At 45.0% G+C, this 25375-nt stretch overlaps 1 protein-coding gene across 1 annotated transcript in view; it reads left to right on the top strand.

Moving 5' to 3' along the window:
• LOC140154813 (FAD synthase-like) overlaps window positions 1-25375 on the top strand; it is a 36318-nt gene that overhangs the window by 4578 nt on the left and 6365 nt on the right. The window contains exons 2-7 of the mRNA XM_072177400.1: window positions 17942-18036; window positions 18878-19001; window positions 20238-20353; window positions 21794-21934; window positions 22091-22242; window positions 23991-24076. Coding sequence (XP_072033501.1) covers window positions 17942-18036; window positions 18878-19001; window positions 20238-20353; window positions 21794-21934; window positions 22091-22242; window positions 23991-24076 — 714 coding nt within the window. The remainder of the gene's footprint in view (window positions 1-17941; window positions 18037-18877; window positions 19002-20237; window positions 20354-21793; window positions 21935-22090; window positions 22243-23990; window positions 24077-25375) is intronic.

Raw genomic sequence — 25375 nt, 5'->3', positions numbered from 1 at the left:
CCCTCTTCTGCTGGCAGGTAGTCGGCGAGCCACACAGTGGTTATGCCTTCTTACCCGCTTTCAGATGCCCGTCCTCAGTTACCGTCATCATCGGAGCATGATACGGATACTGTGGGCGAGGGAAAGGAGTCGGAAGCTGAGTCCGGTAGTGACATCACTACAATCTCCTTCCCCCGCTGCCCCGCGAGGGGCGCAACAGCACTGATCTTCCTCCGGACACCCCCTAAGGGGAGTCCATGGAGGAGGACCAGGGATCCTTTCAGTAGGATGCTCAGCTGCTGCTTCCTCACAGGGGACGCCTGCACTCTCATTCCCGGCAAACCCCACGGGTAGATATCGTAGGGCTGTCGAGCTCCGTGAGCTATGACGCCGCTGCTTGCACGCTTCCTCTGCGCGTAACGCGGGAGGACCACGGGACCTACCTGAGGGGATCCGAGAGGGACCCAGATGTCGTCAAGCGACGCTCAGACAACATCTGAGCTCTTCCGCGAGGTGAGCCTATTAGCGGTGCTAACAGCTAGCCTCAACGAGAGCTCCATGGGCCTAGCCCATAGGGTGTCCACTCAGCGCCGGGGTGGGGCCTGCCACTCCAATCGCTCAACGCGATGGAAAGGCATGGTCCTTTTTCTTTGGATGCTTCTGCGCCACGGTGGAGGACCGTGCAAAGAAGCTACCAACGGAGCACTCTGAAGAAGTCGGAAACTGCCCTTACCATGGGTAGGAGCTCCGACTTCAGCAGGCCGTGCACCACCAACAGTACCCGAGCCCACTACCTCTGCAGCACCCATTTCTGGGAGGCGCAAGGGTAGCACAGGAACAGCTGGCAAGCCCGAAGAAGAGCAAGCGCTCTTCCAAGGGAAGCTAGGCAGAGCATTCCTGGGGGCTCAGCGTTTTTCCACAGGGGATCTCCCAGTGGATGACCGCTTATGGCTTTCACCCAGAGGTGGGAAACCATCTCTTTGAGCGCCTGGGTATGGTCAGTGGTGAGTGGGGTTACAGACTGGCAACCCAGTCTCCCCACATTCTGTCTGCACATTTCAGAGGTCCACAGTAGTGCCGTCAGACGGCCCCCAGCGTCGGGCACTACTGACAGGGATCACACAGCTTCTCACGAAGCGGGCGATTGTCCCGGTCTACCCCCGTTCTACGGGTGATCTTGGAGCCATTGGCTCCAAGGAAGACTGGCGACGGAGCCCCATCCGAACCGCAGGCTGTTGAACACGTTCTTCAGGCCCAAGAGGTTCAGAATGGGGACTCTCGCCTCGGTGCTAGCCTGCCCCATCAGGGGCATGGGAACAGCATCGCTAGATCTCTCGGACGCCTATCTGCATATGCCAATCGCCTCTCAAGATCGGAGGCATCTGCGCTTCTAGGTACAGGATCAAAATTACCAGTTTTGATACCGCCATCCGCCTGTCCATCTCTCCCAGGGTGTTTAACACTCTTGGTCAGAGCGGTGGCAGCGTACCTGAAGCACAGGGGTGTCAACATCAGTTGCTACCTGGACGTTTGGCTCATATACGGACGCACTCCACTGAAGACTACGGGTCTCATGGGGTTGATAGTCCGTGGAGTGCGGGACCCTGGATTTTTGATCAGCTCAAAAAGTCCAGCGTGGTCCCGACGCAGACACCACTATTTGTAGGGGCCCAGATCACCCTCACGGAGGGGTTCGCGGTGCTCTCACCCGAGCGGGTGGCGAACATGGTGCGGTGTGCCTGACTCTTGGCGAGTCTCGGGCAAAACCCGCTGTGGCATGGATGAAGGTGGTAGGCCTAATGGCCAGTATGGTAGACCTCGTACTATACTGCCGTTTCTACGTTAGGCTTACCCAACTACACCTTCTAGCCTGCTTGCAGGCCCAGTCGTCACTTAATATCCCTCGCGGTTCCGTTGTCGGAGATCGCGCGAGAGGAACTCTGGTGGTGGACCCATCAGCCCAATTTGACCCAGGGTGTCAGGTTTCCTGCACCCCCGGTATGTCACGTGGTGACGACCATAGCGTCAAAACGGGGCTGGGGGTCCACATCCACGGAGACTCCGTCTCGGGCCTATGGGGACCATAGAGACAGAGTTTCACATCAACCTCCCTCGCTTACGAGGAGGTGATCGTGGAATCACATACCGTTGTCCTGACGGATAACACAACCGTGGTAGCCTACCCCAACAGACAAGGGGACTCCGGGCCACCACGATTGAGCCTGCATGCACGACACCTGATAGGGTGGTGCAAGTTCAGGCAGATTACGATGAGAGTGATACACATCGCGAAGCGTCACCAGCATCCTCGCGCACAATCTGTCACGAGGAAGGGTGTCGGGACCAGCAGAAGGGTCCCTTGCTCCGCAGGTCGCTCAGACGATCTTCAAGGGGATGTACCACCCCTCGAAAGATCTGTTCGCATCTCATCGCAATCATCCACTGCCGGTGTACTGCTCAAGGGTCGCGGACCCCAAGCATTCACCGTGGGCGCTCTGTCCATAGACTGGGGAGGATGACAGCTTATGCAGTCCCTCCGATCTCACTACTCATGAGGGTGGTGGCCAAGATCGGGTGGGAAGACTGCATTGTCATTCTGCTAGCGGCAAGGCCGCTGGCACTCCCCGAGGTACCAGATCTACTCCGGATGCCCGGAGCGGAGGTACCCAGTCTATCACTAGAGCACATGCAGTTAGCTGCATGGCCCTTACCAGGGAACGCGCAACGGAGGGATACTTTTCGTCAGAAGCTGTTTTTCTCATCGCCGGGGCTAGACGTAAGTCTACCCTCCGTACGTATCGCCAGAGTCTGGCTCCATACTACGCTTGGTGCAATGAGACAAATAGCTCTCCCGCTAGAACCTCTGTGCTGCTAGTTCCGGAGTTTCTGACAGAAAAGTTCCAAGCAAGACTTCAGCGGGCCACTGGGGCCAGCTATAAGTCAGCTGTCCTCTCCATTCACCGAGGTTTCGAGGCGGGTCGACTATCATAGCCGATGGTTACCTTATTAGTCTACGCCTCGACGGTATGTTCAACGAGTGTCTACCAAAAAGGCAAGTGATCCTCCTAAGGGATCCCAACACAGTCTTAGATTACTTTAAGGGTCACCTTTTGACCTTCCGTCAAAAGCGGCGCTTAAATACGTAACTCTCAAGATGGCTTTCCGGTTTAGCGTTGGCTTCGGGACGGCGGTGCTGAGTTGCACACGGTCTCGAGGTTAGCTTCCGTGTTCACAAACACTGGAGCGACACTGTTTCGGCGCTCTGTTCTCGTGACTACGAGCGGCGCGCGTGCATACCGACATTCGTCCCTCTCCAATCCCCAGGGTTGGGCAAGGTTCGGCTGAAGCCAAAGATAGGCTGGGGTGTCCGATAAAGCGCTGCAGCACTATTTCTCCCGAACACAAGCCTTGCGAGGGACTCACGACCGCATTCATCACCCTTACGGAGCCTTTCGGTCCAGCCGCTGTCGCAATGGCTGGTCCAGGTGTTGGTGGGGTCCGGGGATCGCGAAGGTTTCAAGCGTCCCACGACCCACTCGACACGAGCTATCTCATCATCTTGGGTATACCGTTCGGTTGTCCCTTGAGGAGATCTAGCAGGCGGTGTCCCGAAGCCACCTTCGCCCTTCTCTACGATACTTAGTAATCAGAGGCGGGCGGGAGGTTTACCGGGACATTGTTCGACGATCATAATACGGTGGTGTCGGGTACCAGGTTTTCAGACTATACAGAATACTCAGCATGGTAAGAACCAGTGTCGCTATTCTTAACCACCAATCTTATTAAGTAAGGAGGTTTATGTCTGTGATCGCGTGGTCTTTTTTGTTTTCCCGACCGTTGGGGGAAAATATTTTCTGACCTCGCGAAAACCATCGTTACCCGCTCCCGATCCCTGATCAGATGCTGACCAATCTTGTACCTCCATCCATCGGTTACTTGCTAGATCGATCTTTCAGATGCTGATGCAAGAAGTATCTTAATCAACATCAGAAAAGGAAAGATCGACTGGTTTACTGAGTCTAGTCCCAAACAAAAATGTTTGGTAGACTCATAACCGGTCGCGATCTTACCTTTCCGATGTTGATTATCCCGACCCCGCCACCCCTACAAGTTTGGTCCGGTAGGGGATCCCAAGTCGGATAAGGGCCGATCATATGGTGTGACGTCACCTTTTGGGTGAGTCCACCGGGGGATCGGGGGTTTTTTGTTATTTATTCATTTATGTGGGACAAAATGACTATTGGTTTTTCCGCATCTCGGGATCGATGCAAGAAGTATCTTAATCAACATCGGAAAGGTAAGATCGCACCGGTTATGAGTCTACCAAACATTTTTGTTTGGGACTAATTTGTTTTTATTTTAAAAAATGAAAAGAAATTTGCAATTTTTGTAATCACTAGGAACATGATGAGGTAATCTTTAAATTTCCATTATTTCCCACATCCTCTACCCCTACAACTAAGAAAAACTGCTGATTATGATCAGCAGGGGATGTCAGACATTTTGAGAGTTTCAATTTTGATTATTTCCATCTCAATTTTCAGATAATTGACTTCTTTATGAAAATAATGAAAGTTTTGGTCAAAGGTAATAGCAGAAATTTTTTGGTCAAATTGAAAAGGTGATACGGGCGGGTGATGGGAAACTAATAATTTCATTACATAGCCTACATAGGCCTTACACGGTGTTATGCTTCATAATTTTTTACTACATTTTGGTATTAAAAATAATATATCTGTGGCATACCCCCGGGGGCATGCTCTCTGCTGGTGCTGGCCCTTCAGGTATATTAGCCTTTCTGCCTTTTGCTTTCGACCTGCCAAAAAATGCTTCCCCACCCCCTTTTTTTGACCTGCCCACAGAATTATAACAAGAGGAACAGGACTCTGCCGCCAACTTGATACATGCATGAGCAAAAAAATTGCGGGTATTTCGCTTTCGTGTTTTGCTTGAAATGTACCTATAACTAATTGGTGTGTGTGTGTGCGATACTAGACATGCTTCATAGCGCAACGCTACGTGTGGATGTACCGTTTTCATTCCAATAAGCGCCCATGCCCCAGTACCCACCCAGGGTATTTTCAATTTGCTAAAGGGTACGGTACCATCATCAGTCTGCTGCGGAGCAGGCGAGTTGAGGCGACTACAAACTTTCTCCAACTATTGCGATCTTGGGCAAGCAAAACAATTTTGTTTGGCTGTAAATTTACCTACGTTATAATATAATAGCGTCCCAAGACGTTCTAGTAGCTTTTAGTATTTGTCATGCGTCAGATTTTCATATACCATGATGCACTCATGAGCCTTGAGTATGACGGACCTCTCAATTACAATGACTGTACCTGTGGGGAGAAATGTGACACACCATTTCTTGATTTTGACCGACAAATGATTGTCCTTTTGACGCACTCTCCGGCCTGGAAAAAATCATCGTTCATGATCGTTGAGCTAATTGAATTTGCGATGTTGTAACCACCACGTAATACGTTCGAAGTTCTTCGCGAACTTTCATCGGTTACGGACGATAGAACTACGCACTATTAAATTGATGTTTACTACATCTTTCCCGCTTCCGGTCGCGCTAGAAGGCTTTTGCAAAACTCTCGACCATAGGACAGGTTTTTAAATTGATGTTGAAGTTCACAGGGGTGAACAGATTGAGTGAAAACGGTGGCCCTAAATGTATTTATTTTCAGCGTTTGATCCACCGTAGGCAAACGGGACACATTAAAGGATAAAATGTATGAACCATTTAAGGCAGCTGTGTACTCTAGACATTGTTTATTTCGCAAAATTGAGTTTTTTTGATATGTTTGTACTTTGTTATGTTTTTTATAAATACAAGGAATGAAAATCCAGTTGTAAACTCCAACTGCAATATTTTAAGGATTTTATTTCACTATTCCACTCGTGTTTGAAATTGAAAAGGAAAGAAAATCTTTGTTGTACCAGCAGGGTACACGCGCGCAACAACGCATCGCTTTGCGTATCGCGCAATTTGTTAACGCACAAATAGGCTACGCATACGCAACGCATATCTGCATGCGCGGCGCATCTTTTGGAAACACCACGGAAGCACAAAAACCTAGTGGGCAAATGGCTCCGTTTTAGCTGATAAAATGTGGGTTTTTTCAAGTTCTTTCCACCTATTTAAATATCAAGTTCTGAATGGAATTCGCTCAAACTTTTTAAGGGGCCGTGGATTTACCCGATGTTTATGTAATGTAAGGTAGAAAAATAAAATATGCCGCATTCTCCTGCGAGATTCGATGAAAGTGCAAAATGTGACCACTTTAAACTTCAACGGCCATTATTTCAATGTTCATTTTCTCGGTAAAATGACGATTTAGGTACACGATAACTCAATAAATACAGCATCTATAATAGGTAAGCAAATATGATCATCGTAAAAAGCATGATCGACTCAAGAAACGGTTTTCTCATTTTTTTTATATTTTGGTCTATTTCCGATTTTAGGCATCATTTTGTGCAAATAGGCGTTTGTGAATTTTAAAAGTTCAATTTGATGCCTTATATGGTCAATATCTCAAAAAATAAGGCCAATATCAAAGAAATAAAAAAAACGTTTTTGGATGGAGCCTCAAGATTGAGCTAAAAACAAAATAAAATATTTTGGAAAGAGTGTATTTTTGTTATGATGTATCTAACAAATATTGCCAAATACTTAATTTTTTGTGATTTTCTTCATAATTGTTGTTTTTACCCCAAATCTGTATTTATATTAAGATTTATTGATGTCTTGCCTTCATAAAAATTTATACTTTTATATGTTTTGCGCGAATAATTACAAAGTTATTGCACTTGCATGTCTGAGAGTACACAGCCTCCTTAAATATTGTCTGGTATTTATATAACTTTTGCAATTGGTGTAGTAATTTGTGATGCACGGTGACAGGAAGAAAAGACTAGGTCCACCCCCATTCACGCTGTACAAAGTTAGAAATAAAGGAGCCATTTAGCACGCTAGGCACCACTAAGCATGCAAAGTGCATAGCATTGGAATTTTGGTGATCCCCTTTACCGTGTGAGGCAGCATTGCGCTGCTCATTAAATATTCATGAACCCATCACGTCACATACACGTGGTCTCATTCGGCCGATCAGAGTCGTCGGAATTGACCCGACGTGGTTTTATGAATGAATATATGACCTTACAGGGTCAGACATATGCATAATTCATGTGTTTGAGACATTCAAGATGGCTGCTTGGCCCTGCCAAAAACAGAATGAAAATCTGTGGTTCCGTTCGGAAAATATTGCCCTTTGAAAATGGACTTTTTTCTGGCGTCAAACGAACAAAAATTTCGATGACTGAAGATACTCAAATTTCATTTATCTGTAATTTTGGTTGTAATTTTTTGTTGGACATGGTATATTTTTTCAAATTTCATTTATCTGAAGATACTCAAATTTCATTTATCTGTAATTTTGGTTGTAATTTTTTGTTGGACAGGGTATATTTTTTCTGGCTTATTTCAAGTGGTCATGAGTAGTGAGATATTATGTAAGCTGTTGTAGATCAAAGGTCACAAGTCATTGAAGGTCATTTTCCAAAAACTGCTCAAAATGTGCAATAGATTTTTATGACTCAGTACACCGGTCGATCTTACCGTTTCCGATGTTGATTAAGATACTTCTTGCATCGATCCCTAGATACGGAAAAACCAATAGTCATTTTGTCCCACATAAATGAATAAATAAAATTAAAAAAACGATCCCCCGGTGGACTCACCCAAAAGGTGACGTCACACCATAGGATAATTATTGTTGCTATGTTAGGGTGATTACTCTATCGTTATGTCTTCATTACCGTCCGATAAGACGAGTTAATCAGATATTCATACGGTGGGGCTTGGTAGGGACCCGTCTGACATTTTAGTAATAAAGTTAGCCTGTCCTTACTTTACCACTAACGTTAGCGACCAGCCTCCGTGCTCAGGTTTGCTTTCTGGGCTTGAGTCGCGTGTTGGGGGGTAGTGCCCCCTTTTTCTCCTCCTCGCCTCGGCCCTGTCGGGCTTGCCCTTCCCTGGTGGCGGAATGGGACCCACACCCGCTCTGTTTCACCCACGGGGAGTGCTCACGATCTTCTAGATGTCTTTCTTTTGCTTAGGACTCTCCGAGTTCCAGCTTGACGATTTGGATAGACTCCGTCATCGCCATAAGACGAGGAAGAAATCTACCAAGGGCACTGGTAAGGTCGATACGGTGGATTCTGCTGTGACAGCCCCTATGGGTCATGGCAGGTCTGCTTAAGGGGCTCCGGTCCCCGGACAAGCAGGCGGTTCCTTCGAGGACTGCTAAGCGCGTCCAAAGGCTCAGCAGCCAGCGAAAGCACTGACTATACGTCCGGAGCAAAGTAGCAGGCAGCAGAGCGGTAACCACCAGCAAAACCCTAGCGGGTTTGTAGCAGGAGGATACCAGTCGATCTGGTAGATTCTGCTGTGACAGCCCCTATGGGTCATGGCAGGTCTGCTTAAGGGGCTCCGGTCCCCGGACAAGCAGGCGGTTCCTTCGGGACTGCTAAGCGCGTCCCAAAGGCTCAGCAGCCAGCGAAAGCACTGACTATAGGTCGGAGCAAAGTAGCAGGCAGCAGAGCGGTAACCACCAGCGAAAACCCTAGCGGGTTTTGTAGCAGGAGGATACCAGTCCTCTAGCGAAAATCCTCACGGGTTTTTAGCAGGAGGACACCCGTCTGTTGCAGGCATATCTACGGGCTCAAACAGCCACAGTAGTAGCCAGCGACGGGCAGCATGCAAGGGTCCCCCGGGCTTGCCTGGGTTGAACCCTAGCATGCATGGGTTCAGCAGAGACGATACCGCGGCTAACGCTGTGGGTGTAGTCTTAGCAGAACCAACTGGGGTTGTCACACGGCAGCGTTCCATGGCGGGACCGCCGAGTGATACCCTGGGCCCTAGAATAGCTGCTGGCTGTCCACAGGGACTGGCTGGCGATTATTCAGGGGTTGGGCTCAGTCTCTCACGGGACAGCGACCCAGGTGCATTCGGTGGCAGCTACAAAGGCGAGCTACGGCTTGACTTCAGTGGTAGCCGCTATGCACCCGCCCATAGCTGCCGTGAGTGGTCCGCCACACACAGCGACCTTAAGCGAAGCTCTTGAGGGTAGAGTAGGTAGCTTGAACAGCCTAGCTGATCAACAACCCACTTATGTCCTCGAGAGCCAGCGGAGCGTGGGTGATCCATTATCGTCAATGGGTCAATTACCCTCTCTTGATCGATCACTGTCAAATCAACAGAGCATGGCTCCATTGATTGGCGCTGCCTATTCAGGTGGCGAGGTGATTGATCGGGGTATGCACGCTCAGCTACCCGTGATACTAGGCAAGCTCCCTTTAGCCAAGGGACAGCCGGTATAAGCGGGGTACCCATACGCGACGACTTGATCCCCTTGCGGGGAACGCAGTGAGGCATGGGTACAGTGGTACTCAGCCGGGAGCCCTCACGGGTACCCACGCTGATACCGCACCGGTACCGCAGCACCCGCCTTAGTCGCCACAGTCTGTGTGGCAACAAGGGGGGGTGCTGGTACTGCAGTACCATGGGGTTACCCTGGTGGCGGATCCTTCAGGGTCAGCTGCCGGCTGGGTATGCCCGTGGTACCCGCCGCAGAGGTGTTTTCTTCCACGGTCTAGCACCGTGGCAAGTGTCGCCTAGCGATGGCCACGCAGTACCATCAGCTGTTGACCAGGCCAGCCGGCATGGGGCTAACCCAGATCTTGATCAGGGTAGGCCCCGTGCTGCTAGCGCTAGGACGACGGCTGCGAGGGCATGCGGACCCAGTGGTGCCATGGCGGATACCTCAGGGTCTTGCGGGAGTACTCCCTCTTCTGCTGGCAGGTAGTCGGCGAGCCACACAGTGGTTATGCCTTCTTACCCGTTTTCAGATGCCCGTCCCCAGTTACCGTCATCATCGGAGCATGATACGGATACTGTGGGCGAGGGAAAGGAGTCGGAAGCTGAGTCCGGTAGTGACATCACTACAATCTCCTTCCCCCGCTGCCCTGCGAGGGGAGCAACAGCACTGATCTTCCTCCGGACACCGCCTAAGGGGGAGTCCATGGAGGAGGACCAGGGATCCTTTCAGTAGGATGCTCAGCTGCTGCTTCCTCACAGGGGCGCCTGCACTCTCATTCCCGGCAAACCTCACGGGTAGATATCGTGGGCTGTCGAGCTCAGTAGAGCTATGGCGCCGCGTGCTTGCACGCTTCCTCTTTAATGTAACGCGGAGGACCACGGGACCTACCTGAGGGGATCCGAGAGGGACCCAGATGTCGGCAAGCGTATCACGCTCAGACAACATCTGAGCTCTTCCGCGAGGTGAGCCTATTAGCGGTGCTAACAGCTAGCCTCAACGAGAGCTCCATGGGCCTAGCCCATAGGGTGTCCACTCAGCGCCGGGGTGGGGGCCTGCCACTCCAATCGCTCAACGCGATGGAAAGGCAGGGTCCTTTTCTCTTTGGATGCTTCTGCGCTCGGTGGAGGACCGTGCAAAGAAGCTACCAACGGAGCACTCTGAAGAAGTCGGAAACTGCCCTTACCATGGGTAGGAGCTCCGACTTCAGCAGGCCGTGCACCACCAACAGTACCCGAGCCCACTACCTCTGCAGCACCCATTTCTGGGAGGCGCAAGGGTAGCACAGGAACAGCTGGCAAGCCCCGAAGAAGAGCAAGCGCTCTTCCAAGGGAAGCTAGGCGGAGCATTCCTGGGGGGCTCGGCGGTTTTTCCACAGGGGATCTCCCAGTGGGCGACCGCTTATGGCTTTCGCCCAGAGGTGGGAAACCATCTCTTTGGGCGCCTGGGTATGGTCAGTGGTGAGTGAGTGGGGTTACAGACTGGCAACCCAGTCTCCCCACATTCGCCTGCACATTTCAGAGGTCCACAGTAGTGCCGTCAGACGGCCCCCAGCGTCGGGCACTACTGACAGGGATCACACAGCTTCTCACGAAGCGGGCGATTGTCCCGGTCTACCCCCCGTTCTTCAGACCCAAGAGGTTCAGGGTGGGGACTCTCGCCTCGGTGCTAGCCTGCCCCATCAGGGGTATGGGAACAGCATCGCTAGAGCTCTCGGGCGCCTATCTGCATATGCCAATCGCCTCTCAAGATCGGGGGCATCTGCGCTTCTAGGTACAGGATCAAAATTACCAGTTTTGATACCGGCCATCCGCCTGTCCATCTCTCCCAGGGTGTTTACACTCTTGGTCAGAGCGGTGGCAGCGTACCTGAAGCACAGGGGTGTCAACATCAGTTGCTACCTGGACGTTTGGCTCATATACGGACGCACTCCACTGGAGACTACGGGTCTCATGGGGTTGCGGGACCCTGGATTTTTTGATCAGCTCAAAAAGTCCAGCGTGGTCCCGACGCAGAACACCACAATTTGTAGGGGCTCAGATCACCCTCACGGAGGGTTCGCGTGCCCTCACCCGGCGGGTGATTTAACATGGTGCGGTGTGCCCAACTCTTGGCCGAGTCTCGGGCAATACCCGCTGTGGCGTGGATGAAGGTGGTAGGCCTAATGGCCAGTATGGTAGACCTCGTACCGTACTGCCGTTTCTACGTTAGGCTTACCCAACTACACCTTCTAGCCTGCTTGCAGGCCCAGTCGTCACCCAATATCCCTCGCGGTTCCGTTGTCGGAGATCACGCGAGAGGAACTCTGGTGGTGGACCCATCAGCCCAATTTGACCCAGGGTGTCAGGTTTCCTGCACCCCTGGTATGTCACGTGAGTGACGCGACCATAGCGCCAAAAGCGGGGCTGGGGGTCCACATCCACGGAGACTCCGTCTCGGGCCTATGGGGGCCATAGAGACAGAGTTGCACATCAACCTCCCCCGCTTACGAGGAGGTGATCGTGGAATCACATACCGTTGTCCTGACGGACAACACAACCGTGGTAGCCTACCCCCAACAGACAAGGGGACTCCGGGCCACCACGATTGAGCCTGCATGCACGACACCTGATAGGGTGGTGCAAGTTCAGGCAGATTACGATGAGAGCGATACACATCGCGGGCGTCACCAGCATCCTCACGCACAATCTGTCACGAGGAAGGGCGTCGGGACCAGCAGAATGGTCCCTTGCTCCGCGAGGTCGCTCAGACGATCTTCAAGGGATGTACCACCCTCGATAGATCTGTTCGCATCTCATCGCAATCATCCACTGCCGGTGTACTGCTGAAGGGTCGCGGACCCCCAGGCATTCACCGTGGACGCTCTGTCCATAGACTGGGGAGGGATGACAGCTTATGCAGTCCCTCCGATCTCACTACTCATGAGGGTGGTGGCCAAGATCGGGTGGGAAGACTGCATTGTCATTCTGCTAGGTACCAGATCTACTCCGGATGCCGGAGCGGAGGTACCAGTCTATCACTAGAGCACCTGCAGTTAGCTGCATGGCCCTTACCAGGAAGCAGCGAGCGAGGGATACTTTTCATCAGAAGCTGTTTTCTCATCGCCGGGGCTAGACGGAAGTCTACCCTCCGTACGTATAGCCAGAGTCTGGTTCCATACTACGCTTGGTGCAATGAGACAAATAGCTCTCCCGCTAGAGCCTCTGTGCTGCTAGTTCCGGAGTTTCTGACAGAAAAGTTCCAAGCAAGACTTCAGTGGGCCACTGGGGCCAGCTTAAAGTCAGCTGTCCTCTCCATTCACCGAGGTTTCGAGACGGGTCGACTATCATAGCCGATGGTTACCTTATTAGTCTACACCTCGACGGTATGTTCAACGCAGTGTCCACCAAAAGGAAAGTGATCCTCCTAAGGGATCCCAACACAGTCTTAGATTACTTTAAGGGTCACCCTTTTGACCTTCCGTCAGAAGCGACGCTTAAATACGTAACTCTCAAGATGGCTTTCCGGTTTGGCGTTGGCTTCGGGACGGCGGTGCTGAGTTGCACACGGTCTCGAGGTTAGCTTCCGTGTTCACAAACACTGTAGCGACACTGTTTCGGGCGCTCTGTTCTCGTGGCTACTGAGCAGGCGCGGTGCATACCGACATTCGTCCCTCTCCAATCCCCAGGGTTGGGCAAGGTTCGGCTGAAGCCAAAGATAGGCTGGGGTGTCCGATAAGGCGCTGCAGCACTATTTCTTCTGAACACAAGCCTTGCGAGGGACTCACGACCGCATTCATCACTCTTACAGAGCCTTTCGGTCCAGCCACTGTCGCAATGGCTGGTCCAGGTGTTGGTGGAGTCCGGGGGATCGTGAAGGTTTCAAGGTCCCACGACCCACTCGACACTGAGCTATCTCATCATCTTGGGTATACCGTTCGGTTGTCCCTTGAGGAGATCTAGCAGGCGGTGTCCCGGAAGCCACCTTCGCCCTTCTCTACGATACTTCCGCTTACGTTAGTAATCAGAGACGGGCGGGAGGTTTACCGGGACATTGTTCGGGCGATCATAATACGGTGGTGTACGGGTACCAGGTTTTCAGACTATACAGAATACTCAGCATGGTAAGAACCAGTGTCGCTATTCTTAACCACCGAACTTATTAAGTAAGGAGGTTTATGTCTGTTAGGGTGCATCTATAGCCCCCCTATTTTTAAAATGTTAACCCTGATTTTTGTCCATAGTATAAATGTGTTCCACTATTAAAATAAATACCTCACACAAAATTTCATTGAAATCGGACCTCGTCCTATGGGGCCACCGCCATCAGAACATTTATGATAAGCTATATCACAATTTCATAAGGCAGCTATTTTGCTTCATATACTTTGTGTGGCTAATTATAGCTGCCATATTCTCAATACTGCTAAGTGCATCAATTTAAAGATTTTAGACCATTTCCAAAACATTTGCATATTTTGTTTGTAAATGGCAGCTATGTTTGCAGTCTTGATTGCTGTATCAAGTAATAGCTGCCTTATGTAAAAGAGTTTTACAATAATAATAATAATAATAATAATAATAAAGCAGCATTTGATAAAGCGCTTGATGCCCAGAGGCCCCTAAGCGCTGTACAATAAAAAAAACATCAAAGCAATATCAAATTATAAACATGCATAATTAATATCAGAATGAAATACAAGCTTAAAAGTACGCTTTTAAAATCCTAAAATGCTATTTTCAGCACTCACTAAATTACATTCATTAAGAAGTTCAGTGCTTCTTGAGGAGTCTGGTTTTAATCATCAGTGTTAGATTTGCGCTTTCGGAGATTTGGTTTGTTCTTGCGGCTTAGTTCAACAACTTGTAGTGTATTTTGGGAGTGCTTTTCCGTTCTTGCTGCATCCAAGAAGTCCGCGCTAAGCTTTAAACCGCGTTCTGCACAGTCGTTGATAACATTGATGGCTCCAATGTTGGCAAAGGATTCTTGATATGCTGGAGAATTTGCCATGTATTAACATCTTCAGTGAGAAAGTGTTTATTTGCAGGATGTGGATAGTGAACCAAGAGTCCTCGTTGACCAAGTCTCCAAGAGATGTTGCAGCGATGATGTTGGTTGGACACTCAGGCTTTCCAAAGGCTAATCCAATCCGCTTCTAATCTTAGGTGCTAAGATGTCTATTGCAGGTTTAACTGCAAGGAGTTTATCAGCGAGTGCACATCGCTCATCTGTGGGCACTCTATCACTAAACAGTGCAAGGGGCATCATCTCTCCTGTCAAGTACCATAAGTGACGCTTCAAAGCTTTAATTGCACTTGAAGAAATGACTGGATTCACAGCCTCATAGTCATACATGAGCAACTTGTGAAACAGATTGAGGTCATGCCATATAGGGCATCAGCAGCTGAAGTGCAGGTCAACCACCATAAACTTTAGATCAGAGTGGCGAAGATAACAAATTCTCTCACTTTCGGCACTTGATGGGTGGCTGTTATGGTACCTTGTGGCAGCTGTGAAATCTGGGCTTCTAGCAAACAGATCTTTACTGAGTAAAATAGCTTTGCCATCCACGGGCTTTGTGGAGATCTCCAGGTTGCTTGGATTTATTTGACATTGCTGCATCATCATTTATTGTGCAATAATAGTGTGAATTTATAGTATTTACTTGTGTCTGCCATTTTATGTTATTTTATATACTTTTTTCATATTTATATCAATTTTAATGAATGCTTTGCTTTTACTCTGTACATTGACATGTAATTTGACCTTCGGGTCACAATATGTTGGTTTTAATAAATATACTTATACTTAAATATAATCATCGCTTCCTAAGAGGATGCACAGCTCGACAAACTCAAGATAACCATCTCTCTGCTCTGAATGTCATTTATATGTTTGTTGACCTTTGACCTTATTTGGCTGACATTTGACCTTTGCTGACATTGAACTCTGTTGACCTTTGACCCTCATCTGAATATCCAAGAAACAAATCCCACAGCAGAGTGTTAAAGTAATGTTTCATATGGCCCTCTTCTTTCCATTTATACATTACATGCATTATATAGGGTGTTTTTAGAGTGCAAAGTTCACTTTACTACACGTTTCAATGGACAAGCCCATTTTCGGACTTCAAGTCTGTGGTGGCCCCATAAGACAAACTCCGAATTAAATAAAATTTTGTAGGGATTAGTTTTAGGACAAGTGGAACATGTTAAGGCTATGGACAAAAATAATGCAAACTATGGGGGCTATAGATGCACCCTAATGTCTGTGATCGCGTGATCTGTTTTGTTTTCCCGACCGTTGGGGGAAAATATTTCTGACCTCGCGAAAACCATTGTTACCCGCTCCCAATCCCTGATCAGATGCTGACCAATCTTGTACCTCCATCCGTCGGTTACTTGCTAGATCGATCTTTCAGATGTTGATGCAAGAAGTATCTTAATCAACATCGGAAACGGTAAGATCGACCGGTGTACTGAGTCTAGTCCCAAACAGAAATGTTTGGTAGACTCATAACCGGTGCGATCTTACCTTTCCGATGTTGATTATCCCGGACCCCGGCCACCCCCTACAAGTTTGGTCCGAGTAGGGGATCCCAAGTCGGATAAGGGACGATCATATGGTGTGACGTCACCTTTTGGGTGAGTCCACCGGGGGATCGGGGTTTTTTTGTTATGTATTCATTTATGTGGGACAAAATGACTATTGGTTTTTCCGCATCTCGGGATCGATGCAAGAAGTATCTTAATCAACATCGGAAAGGTAAGATCGCACCGGTTATGAGTCTACCAAACATTTCTGTTTGGGACTATTTTGATGCAACTGCTGTGGTGGTGACTTGGTCAAAAGTCATGTATGGGTCTGTGGTATATATGTAACCACCATATAGGTGTTCAATGCACCCTTTGATTGCCTCTATGTCAAGTCAAAGTTTATGTTGAATTTCATCACCCAGGAGTCAAATCCAGCACTGTGTGGATGTTCTCTCTAATTATGCCACTGCATTTAAAGACTTTCTACATGACTTGTTTTTAAGATCTTGTGCATTGTGGAATTTGGATTCTTCTAAAACACTTTCCAGAAATTTACCTATGTGACACAGTCTGTTCGACAAATCAAGCCGATATTAGATACTTACAAGTATTGTAATATAGGCATATGGATCAAAAAAACAATGTAAAATATCAGAAAAGGATTATTTTCAAATATCACAAGTTCACAACTTCAAAACCAAAGTATTACTAGACACACACCATATAAAAGTTTTCCAGCATTGCAAAATACACTGATTATGACATTGTGCAACGATAAAATGCTTAATTTCCATAATTGCAGACACTGGTCTGAGAAGATCAGATTAATACGTCACATACATCAACTTCAGGAAAAATTCTATACTAACTAGCAAATGCAAGTGCCTGATATAAATGGACCTGAAGCTTTGTACACTGTAAATGTAACTTGCAGGAAACAGATTAGACAGAAATGGTGATAAACTTGCCTATGTGCTGGCAAAGAGCCATATAATGAAAGCCTGCTAACAACTTTGTAAGCCACTCACTTTACGTGTAAGCTCTTGTACACTGAACCAATTATGGTAAAGTAACATCTTATTTGGGCACATACACAATGTGCCATGCACCATAATGAGCTGTTTTAAGGGCTTGATTCATTTGCCTCTAAAACAATTATAGCTCAAAAGTCGACCTCAAGTTATTGAGTATGAGTTTTTGTCTCCAACACATTCACAGGTCATTCTTGGGATATAGAAACATTGGGGTTCCCGGACTGCAGGGACTGCCTTTTGAGGAGTGCGAGAGCAATCGCTCTCTACTGCTCTCCTTAAATCTGAAATAGGAGAGTGATTTATAGCTCTCCTTAGTTGACCATTCTGTCCTTACATTCTATTGTAAATGTTCTAAACAGCTCTCCTTGAAGGCTCCAGAAGAGCTATTTAATGCTCTCCTGCAAATTCCAAAAGACTGTTCCTGGGACTGTGTCCTGGAAGATGAGTTTGTTTGATATTCTAGCGATAGAATGGGCTATTCCTGTTGAAATCCATACACCCCCTATGGAAGACATGACCTTGTTCTTCCACACAGGGAGTGTGAATTTCAAATGGGGTTACCTGAATGGGTGACTCCATTTGAAATCTATACCCCCTGTGTGGGAGATCATTGTCACATCTTCCATAGGGGGTGTATGCATTTCAGATGGAATACTTTGTTTAGTAGCCCAGAAAATGGAGGGGAGTTAACTTTATTTAAAATGGAAACACATGATGAACTTTGGGACAGGTGATCAAATTTAGAGCTGTGAAGAGAAGAGCAGACGACGGCAGAGAATGAAGACCTCAGACCTGTCTGATTAAGCTAGGATACTATTATTAAACAAGTGAACAGTGAGTTAAAGGGTAGTCATTGGTTTACAATGAAGCGTTCCCTTTTTAATGAGTTCTGGCTTATACCAATTCATTCTACATTCCAGTCGATCATACCACTGTTTTTCCATGTTTATTCTGCATGGTGGTAAATTATTCCAAATTAACAATGTGTAGAATGAAATCTTATTATTTTTTGTTTTCTTTTCAGTTATTGGAGATGAAATCTTGAAAGGACACACCGCCGATACCAATTCTCACTTTCTCTGCAAAGAACTTTATACACTTGGGGTCAAAGTTGAAAAGGTCAGTCACAAATGAGTATGGTGATTGTAGTCTTATAAATAATATGAAGCAGTGCAATGGATTAGGCCTCAAAATTTTTTTATTTTAGGTGGTAAAAAATCATTCTGATTTAAATTTTTAAATTAAAATGATTTCCTTAGTTTCAGGGCTATAAAATTGTGCCATAATTTAATTTTGAGGGCTATTTCGGGATTGGAGGAATGTCGCCCTTAGCCCCATTTATTTTGAGCCCTGCAATGGATCATTTCTTGTATGACACATGACCTGCATCACTGCATGTACAATGTATAATCTTCCAATAATGTATAACAAGATTTACTTAAAGCCATATTATAACATTTCTTTAAAAATAGATTAGTATTCATTTTCAATAAAATGTTAGCATTTACTGTCAGATATGTCCCCTTTTAATTTTGAGCCGAACAAGTGAGGTAAAGCAAAGAAAATTGGGATTTTACTACAAGCGCCAATGCATTTGTAATATGGTACGATCCTCTGGCGTGTGTATGTGTCCCGTACGTAGTACTGTGTTGACATCGCATACGCGTTCGACTAATATTTCTATCGTAATAATAAAACGACGGTTCCGGCGGTTTATTCAAAATCTCGGATTTTGAGAAAACTACAGCACCTAAAGTCTTGATTTTTGCAGAGAATCTTTGTTTACCAAAGTACATTACAATCGTGTAAAAACCTGAATTTAAAATTATTTTGAGGGCGTTCTCCTCAGCAAATGTTATATTATGGCTTTAAGGTGTTATATTGATATTCTTAGTTAGATCTTAAGTCGAAAGAGAAAATTCCTGTTTACTAAGGTGAAGTGGTGTTTTTTATCTTTCAGATATCAGTAGTTGGTGATGATTTACAAGTTATTTCTCACGAAATAGCTACATTTTCTTCCAGATTCACACACGTGATCACATCAGGAGGAATTGGACCGACACATGATGACCTCACATTAGAAGGTAATGGAATTCATGAATAGGTTGGTAACAGTTGAAGAATTCAGATGGAAAGTATATATCCAAAGGCTGTCTTACACTTTGTGATGAGGTAGAATCAAAGCTTTAGGTAGACCTGTACGGCCGTCATTTGGACGGCCTGTCACGAAAATGGATGGCCTACAAAATGCTTAAGCCGTCCGTGAGGCCGTCAAAAAAAAAAGCATGTACCTATAAGGTTGGAGTGCAAGAGCCCACTGCATAATCCTTTCGTCCGCAACTTTGGACTTTATCAAGCAGGATAGTGGTTGGTGATTGATTGGTTTCGATCACAAATTCGCGGCCATATAAAAATGCTTGGAAGCGTGGAATAGCCCAAATAATGGCTAAACATTCTTTTTCCATCACAGAATACGCTCTTTGACACTTAGTCAACTTCTTGCTGATGTAGGCTACTGGAAATATCTAACCAGCGTGCTCCTGAAGCAATACTGCCCCTATGCCCTTATCTGACGTATCACTACAAAGAATGAATGTCTTCTGTAAGTGCAGCAAATGCAGTATTGGTGAGCTTGCCCGCTTACACTTCAGTGCTGTGAAAGCTTCTTCTTGAGGATTTCCCCATCTGATTTTGTTAGGTTCTCCTTTCTTGGTGCAATCTGTCAATGGGCATGCTATGGCTGAGAAGTCTGGTATGAACTTTCTGTAATATCCCGCCAGTCCTAAGAATTACAAACCACTGTTAGGAGCCTCTAAATGTATATAAATGATGCGTTTTAGCAAGTACGACATTCAAAGGGTTGGATGCCCTACTTTCAAATCCTCCTGGCTAATGCCCTGGGTAGAATCAAACAGTACAAACACCGCCATGTTTGTGTGTCGCTCATGGAGGCAACTCAAGGTACCTCCGGATTATTTTGCTATGTGCCTGGCAAACTTAGACCCTGGTCAGATGTACATAATTGCGTCATCCGACCATCGTTTTCTTTACCATGGTCTGACTATAGTTGACGAAACAATGTACGGTCACACAGCAGTGTACTACAGCCGGATAATGGTTATTAAGAGCTTGATTTCATGCTGAAATGCATGATCGGATGACGCATTGTACCGGTCACACGGTTTGTTGTTTGTACTAACTATAGTCACACCATAGTAACTTGGGCACCAACGATGCTAATTAGCATCATTGGGGAAAGATGGTATGACTATAGTCTGACAGATTTTGTGTAACTGGGTTTTTTGTTTCATTTTCTGTAGGAGTGGCGATGGCGTTTAAGGAAGAGCTTTACCTTCATCCAGAAATAGAAGCTGCATGCAAGAAATACTTTGGTAATGATTTAAGTCCTGACTCGCCGCATCTCAAGATGGCTAAGGTATGAAGTGATATGTAACACTCTAATAAGGTTATCTCATTCTCTTGTTAGCAACAATGAATTCATCGGTCGCAACACATAGTGGCATACGTGAAAGACAAAATACGAGAAAAACATGCTTGAAAGATACATGTATGTTAACAATAACTGAGTCGATACTCCTCCATCGTTATCTCACAATGGCACTATTCCACTTGAAATTGAAGTTTTAAGGTTCAATCTAGGCCCCGGCAAAAAACGCAATTTTTGGAAGTAAAAAACGAGATCCAAAATTTTAAAAAGCGAGAAAAGCGAGATTTTCCCCCGAAAAATGGCACAAGAAGCTTTAAAAACGCCAGAAAATACGAAAAAAAAAAAAAATAAATAAATAAATAAAAAATGTTGCCTGCCCTCTATTGTTCAGATTAGGTCAGTTTAGATTGTACATGTAAACAGAACTGCCGATGCCGGCGTGAGTCGAAGAAAAAGTGACAAAAATTTGACCTTGAATTATGTTTTATAGTCAAAATATTCCAGTAATTCAATAAATATAATGATATTTGGCCTAAACTTGAACTCATTTGCAATGAAATGTCATTTTTTATTAAGTAAAGCATTGGCTTTTGCACTTGCATTCCGATGGAGAAGTTCATTTAGTGGAATTCGGTGAACTTTTATGGCATAAAGCAACATTTTTATAGTAAGTATACTGCTCGGGAACTTTCTTAAAAAGCGAGATAATTGGTTAATAGCGAGATTCGCGGCGTGAAAAGCGAGATCTCTTTTTTTGCCGGGCCTTAGTTCAATCTATTAAACTGTATCTTTGAATGTTAAAAGGAATAACTATTATAGGAAAATTTGGAAAAATCACTCTACGCCACAATGTGTTGCGACTGACGAATTACAGGGATTACCTTACCACTCACACAGCTATCAAGTTACGGAAACAACATTCTTTTGTACCTAAAACAGAGATGTAACTTTTCCAGCTTATTATAATTATTATCATTATTTGTTTTGATGATGACATTGGAAAGCATGGTATTGCAGGTTGACCCACGCCACACAGTACACAACGTTGGTCTCGTCACATACGGCTCTATTTGAGATTTTTGAGAAAATTGGTGTGTAGCAATATGTTTTGGAGCTCTTCAAATCCACCAACTTACAGCAGCCCTCAAATTAATCGAAGGCTATTGCCTTCAATGTCCTAAAGTGTTGCCTTGGTGCCATACATTTCTATCTGTTTTCAAGTCATTCAAAAACATGTAATTGCCTTGGTGCCCTTTTCAAATTTTTCAAATCGTTTTGGATTGGCTTTCAAATTCTTAATTTGAAGGCTGACTTACAGACCTTAATTCTTTCTAATTAATGAGATATGAAACTTTGATTTTGGTCTATTCGCTGTTTTTTTAAAAAATTGTTAAAACTACCTTTGTACATTTCCTCTTTCCTCCATAGGTACCTCAATCAACTCGTCTGTTGTACGGCGTCAACCAGAAGACAGGCGCAAAGCATGACTATCCACTCGTCTCTGTGAACAATGTGTTTGTCTTTCCTGGTATTCCATCGTTGCTAGAACGAGCCTTTCATTCTCTTAAGGTATGTATGGTGTGCTGGAAATGGGTTTTTTGTGAGACACATTTGAATATATATGTAATAATATGTAATAATATTTTTACCAAAATGTTGCAGGGATATGCCACCACTGTATAAATGAAACAATTACACATGTTATTATAAATTTGTTGTTGACAGGACCAGTTATTTGCCAGTTCCGGCATCACATTCCATGTGCGAGAAGTATATCTGAGTGAGCACGAGTTAAAAGTTGTGGACATTCTCAACAAATTCAATGCCAAATACAAAGATACAGTACCACTGGGCTCATATCCAGAATGGCATAACAGGTAACAATAATTAGGGGCTGGTCACAATATAAAGATACAGTACCACTAGGCTCATATCCAGAATGGCATAACAGGTAACAATAATTAGGGGCTGGTCACAATATAAAGATACAGTACCACTAGGCTCATATCCAGAATGGCATAACAGGTAACAATAATTAGGGGCTGGTCACAATATAAAGATACAGTACCACTAGGCTCATATCCAGAATGGCATAACAGGTAACAATAATTAGGGGCTGGTCACAATATAAAGATACAGTACCACTAGGCTCATATCCAGAATGGCATAACAGGTAACAATAATTAGGGGCTGGTCACAATATAAAGATACAGTACCACTAGGCTCATATCCAGAATGGCATAACAGGTAACAATAATTAGGGGCTGGTCACAATATAAAGATACAGTACCACTAGGCTCATATCCAGAATGGCATAACAGGTAACAATAATTAGGGGCTGGTCACAATATAAAGATCAGTACCACTAGGCTCATATCCAGAATGGCATAACAGGTAACAATAATTAGGGGCTGGTCACAATATAAAGATACAGTACCACTAGGCTCATATCCAGAATGGCATAACAGGTAACAATAATTAGGGGCTGGTCACAATATAAAGATACAGTACCACTAGGCTCATATCCAGAATGGCATAACAGGTAACAATAATTAGGGGCTGGTCACAATATAAAGATCAGTACCACTAGGCTCATATCCAGAATGGCATAACAGGTAACAATAATTAGGGGCTGGTCACAATATAAAGATCAGTACCACAGGCTCTTATCCAGAATGGCATAACAGGTAACAATAATCAGGGGCCAGTCAAAATAAAAGTTAAAGAACCAGGAGCTACAGTTTTATTTCAGGGCAAATCTAGGCATTAAAGCCATATTATAACATTTGCCGAGGAGGACACCCTCAATATTTTTCAACATACCCTGCATAATCAAGACTTGAGGTGCTGTAGTTTTGTCAAAATCCAAGATTTTGAATAAACTATCTTAATAAGACGGTTTATTATTACGATGGAAATATTAATCAAACCTGTACATGATATGCATAACACAGTACGTACATGACATGCAGGCACTTGTGACATATTAAAAGAACGATACGACTCGCTTTCGATTGAGTAGCTCACATTGGCGATATATGCGTTGGTATTAGATAGGGATTTTCTTTGTATTGCCTTGTCTGTTTGGGCCAAAATTAAAAGAGGACATATCTGACAGTGAAAACTAACATTTTATATCAAAAAATATACAATTCTATTTCTTATGGAAATGTTATAATATGACTTTAACTGTATGATGCCTAGATTTGCCCTGAAATAAAAAATGTAGCTCCTGGTTCTTTAACTTTCTATTCTGTTACAGCAGTTATTTATTTAGGTGTAAAACTGTTAGGTTGGTGGCAAAATAGCTGTTAATCTCCTGCTTGAAGTGATGCAAATTCTGGTTTGAAGCTACATGTGCTGGTAGGGCATTCCATTTGCCAGCAGAGTATGGGAGAAATGATCTTTTCTGTGGATTTCAGGATTTCCATAGTAATATTGTGTGATTTAATAGAACACCTGAGTAGAGGGTCAGCTGTTTGAAGCTCCTGGAGTAGCGTACCTAATCATATCACCACATTCGCAAGCAAGCTTTTGTCTTGGAATTATGGACCAATTTTGAATAAAAAAAGTTATAAATTTTCTGCCAATAACGGCTCATTGTGTATAAATTTACTTGTTGCAGTTACTACAAACTGAAGCTGATTTTAGAAAGTGGAGATGAGGAACTAATAGAAAGTGCACATTCTGAGCTCGTAAGCATGTTACAGGGTAAGCTTGCTAACCAATCTTAACATCGATAAAAGCACTGGCTTAGATGGCTTGCCGGCTCGTTTTCTGAAAGATGCTGCAGAAGTCATTAAAACTCCAATTACATCTATTATTAATCTCTCTATCAGGACTGAAGTGTTTCCAAGTGAAATGAAAATTGCCAAGGTCAAACCATTATATAAAAAGAAGAGCAGGTTGGAAGTAGGCAACTACAGACCTGTTAGTATTTTGTCTGTGGCCTCCAAAATTTTGGAGAAGGCAGTGTTTGTACAATTTAACAGGTATCTCATGGAAAATAACATCTTATTTAAATTTCAGTCAGGTTTTAGAGGTAAATATTCCACAGACACATGTCTTATCTATCTTCAAGATCATATCAGAAACCAAATCAGTGCTGGTCTGTTTACTGGAATGGTGCTTCTTGACATCCAGAAAGCATTCGACAGTGTTAATCACTCTATTTTATGTCAAAAGCTTACTGTTCTGGGAATGAACTCCACTAAATGGTTTGAGTCATATCTGAATTGCAGATCTCAGATTGTTAATGTTAATGGCTCAGACTCCAACTCTATGGCTTTAACATGTGGAGTTCCACAGGGGAGTATCTTGGGTCCCATTTTGTTCCTTTGTTACGTGAACGACATGCCCAACTGTGTTGACTGTATGCTCCTTCAGTATGCAGACGATAGCGCTCTTTTGGTTTCTGATAAAGATCCGTTGAAAATTGGGCAGCAGCTTAGCAAAAATCTCGAAAGCAGTAACAAATGGCTCATAGATAATAAACTTTCTCTCCACATGGGTAAAACAGAACTCATTCTATTTGGAACAAAACGTAAATTGAAGAATTGGCAAAATTATACCATTGAGTGTGAAGGGCAAACAATTCATGCTACTCCCTCAGTCAAATACTTAGGCCTTACTATTGACCAGTGCTTGAATGGTGACGAAATGGGTCTTAGTGTCATAAAAAAAGTAAATTCAAGACTCAAATTTCTTTACAGACAGGCAAAGTTTCTTGATCAAAATATCAAGAAAATTGTATGCTCTGCTCTTGTACTTTGTTTTTTTGATTACTCTATTTCTTCTTGGCATGCTGGCACACATAAGCAGATGAGTAAAAGCTTACAAATTGCTCAAAACAAAGTTATCAGATTTATTTTAAATAAGAATTGCATGTATCATATTACAGAAGATGATTTTAAAGATCTTAATTTCCTTAACATACAAAATAGGGCTAAACAACTCAGGTTGAACCATGTTTTTGATATTTTCAATGAAGTTGGCCCAGACTATCTTAGT

The sequence above is a fragment of the Amphiura filiformis genome, chromosome 6 (assembly GCF_039555335.1).
Source record: "Amphiura filiformis chromosome 6, Afil_fr2py, whole genome shotgun sequence".
Taxonomy (NCBI): domain Eukaryota; kingdom Metazoa; phylum Echinodermata; class Ophiuroidea; order Amphilepidida; family Amphiuridae; genus Amphiura; species Amphiura filiformis.
Note: the sequence above shows the minus strand (reverse complement) of the source record. Positions and strands in the feature narration are given on the sequence as shown.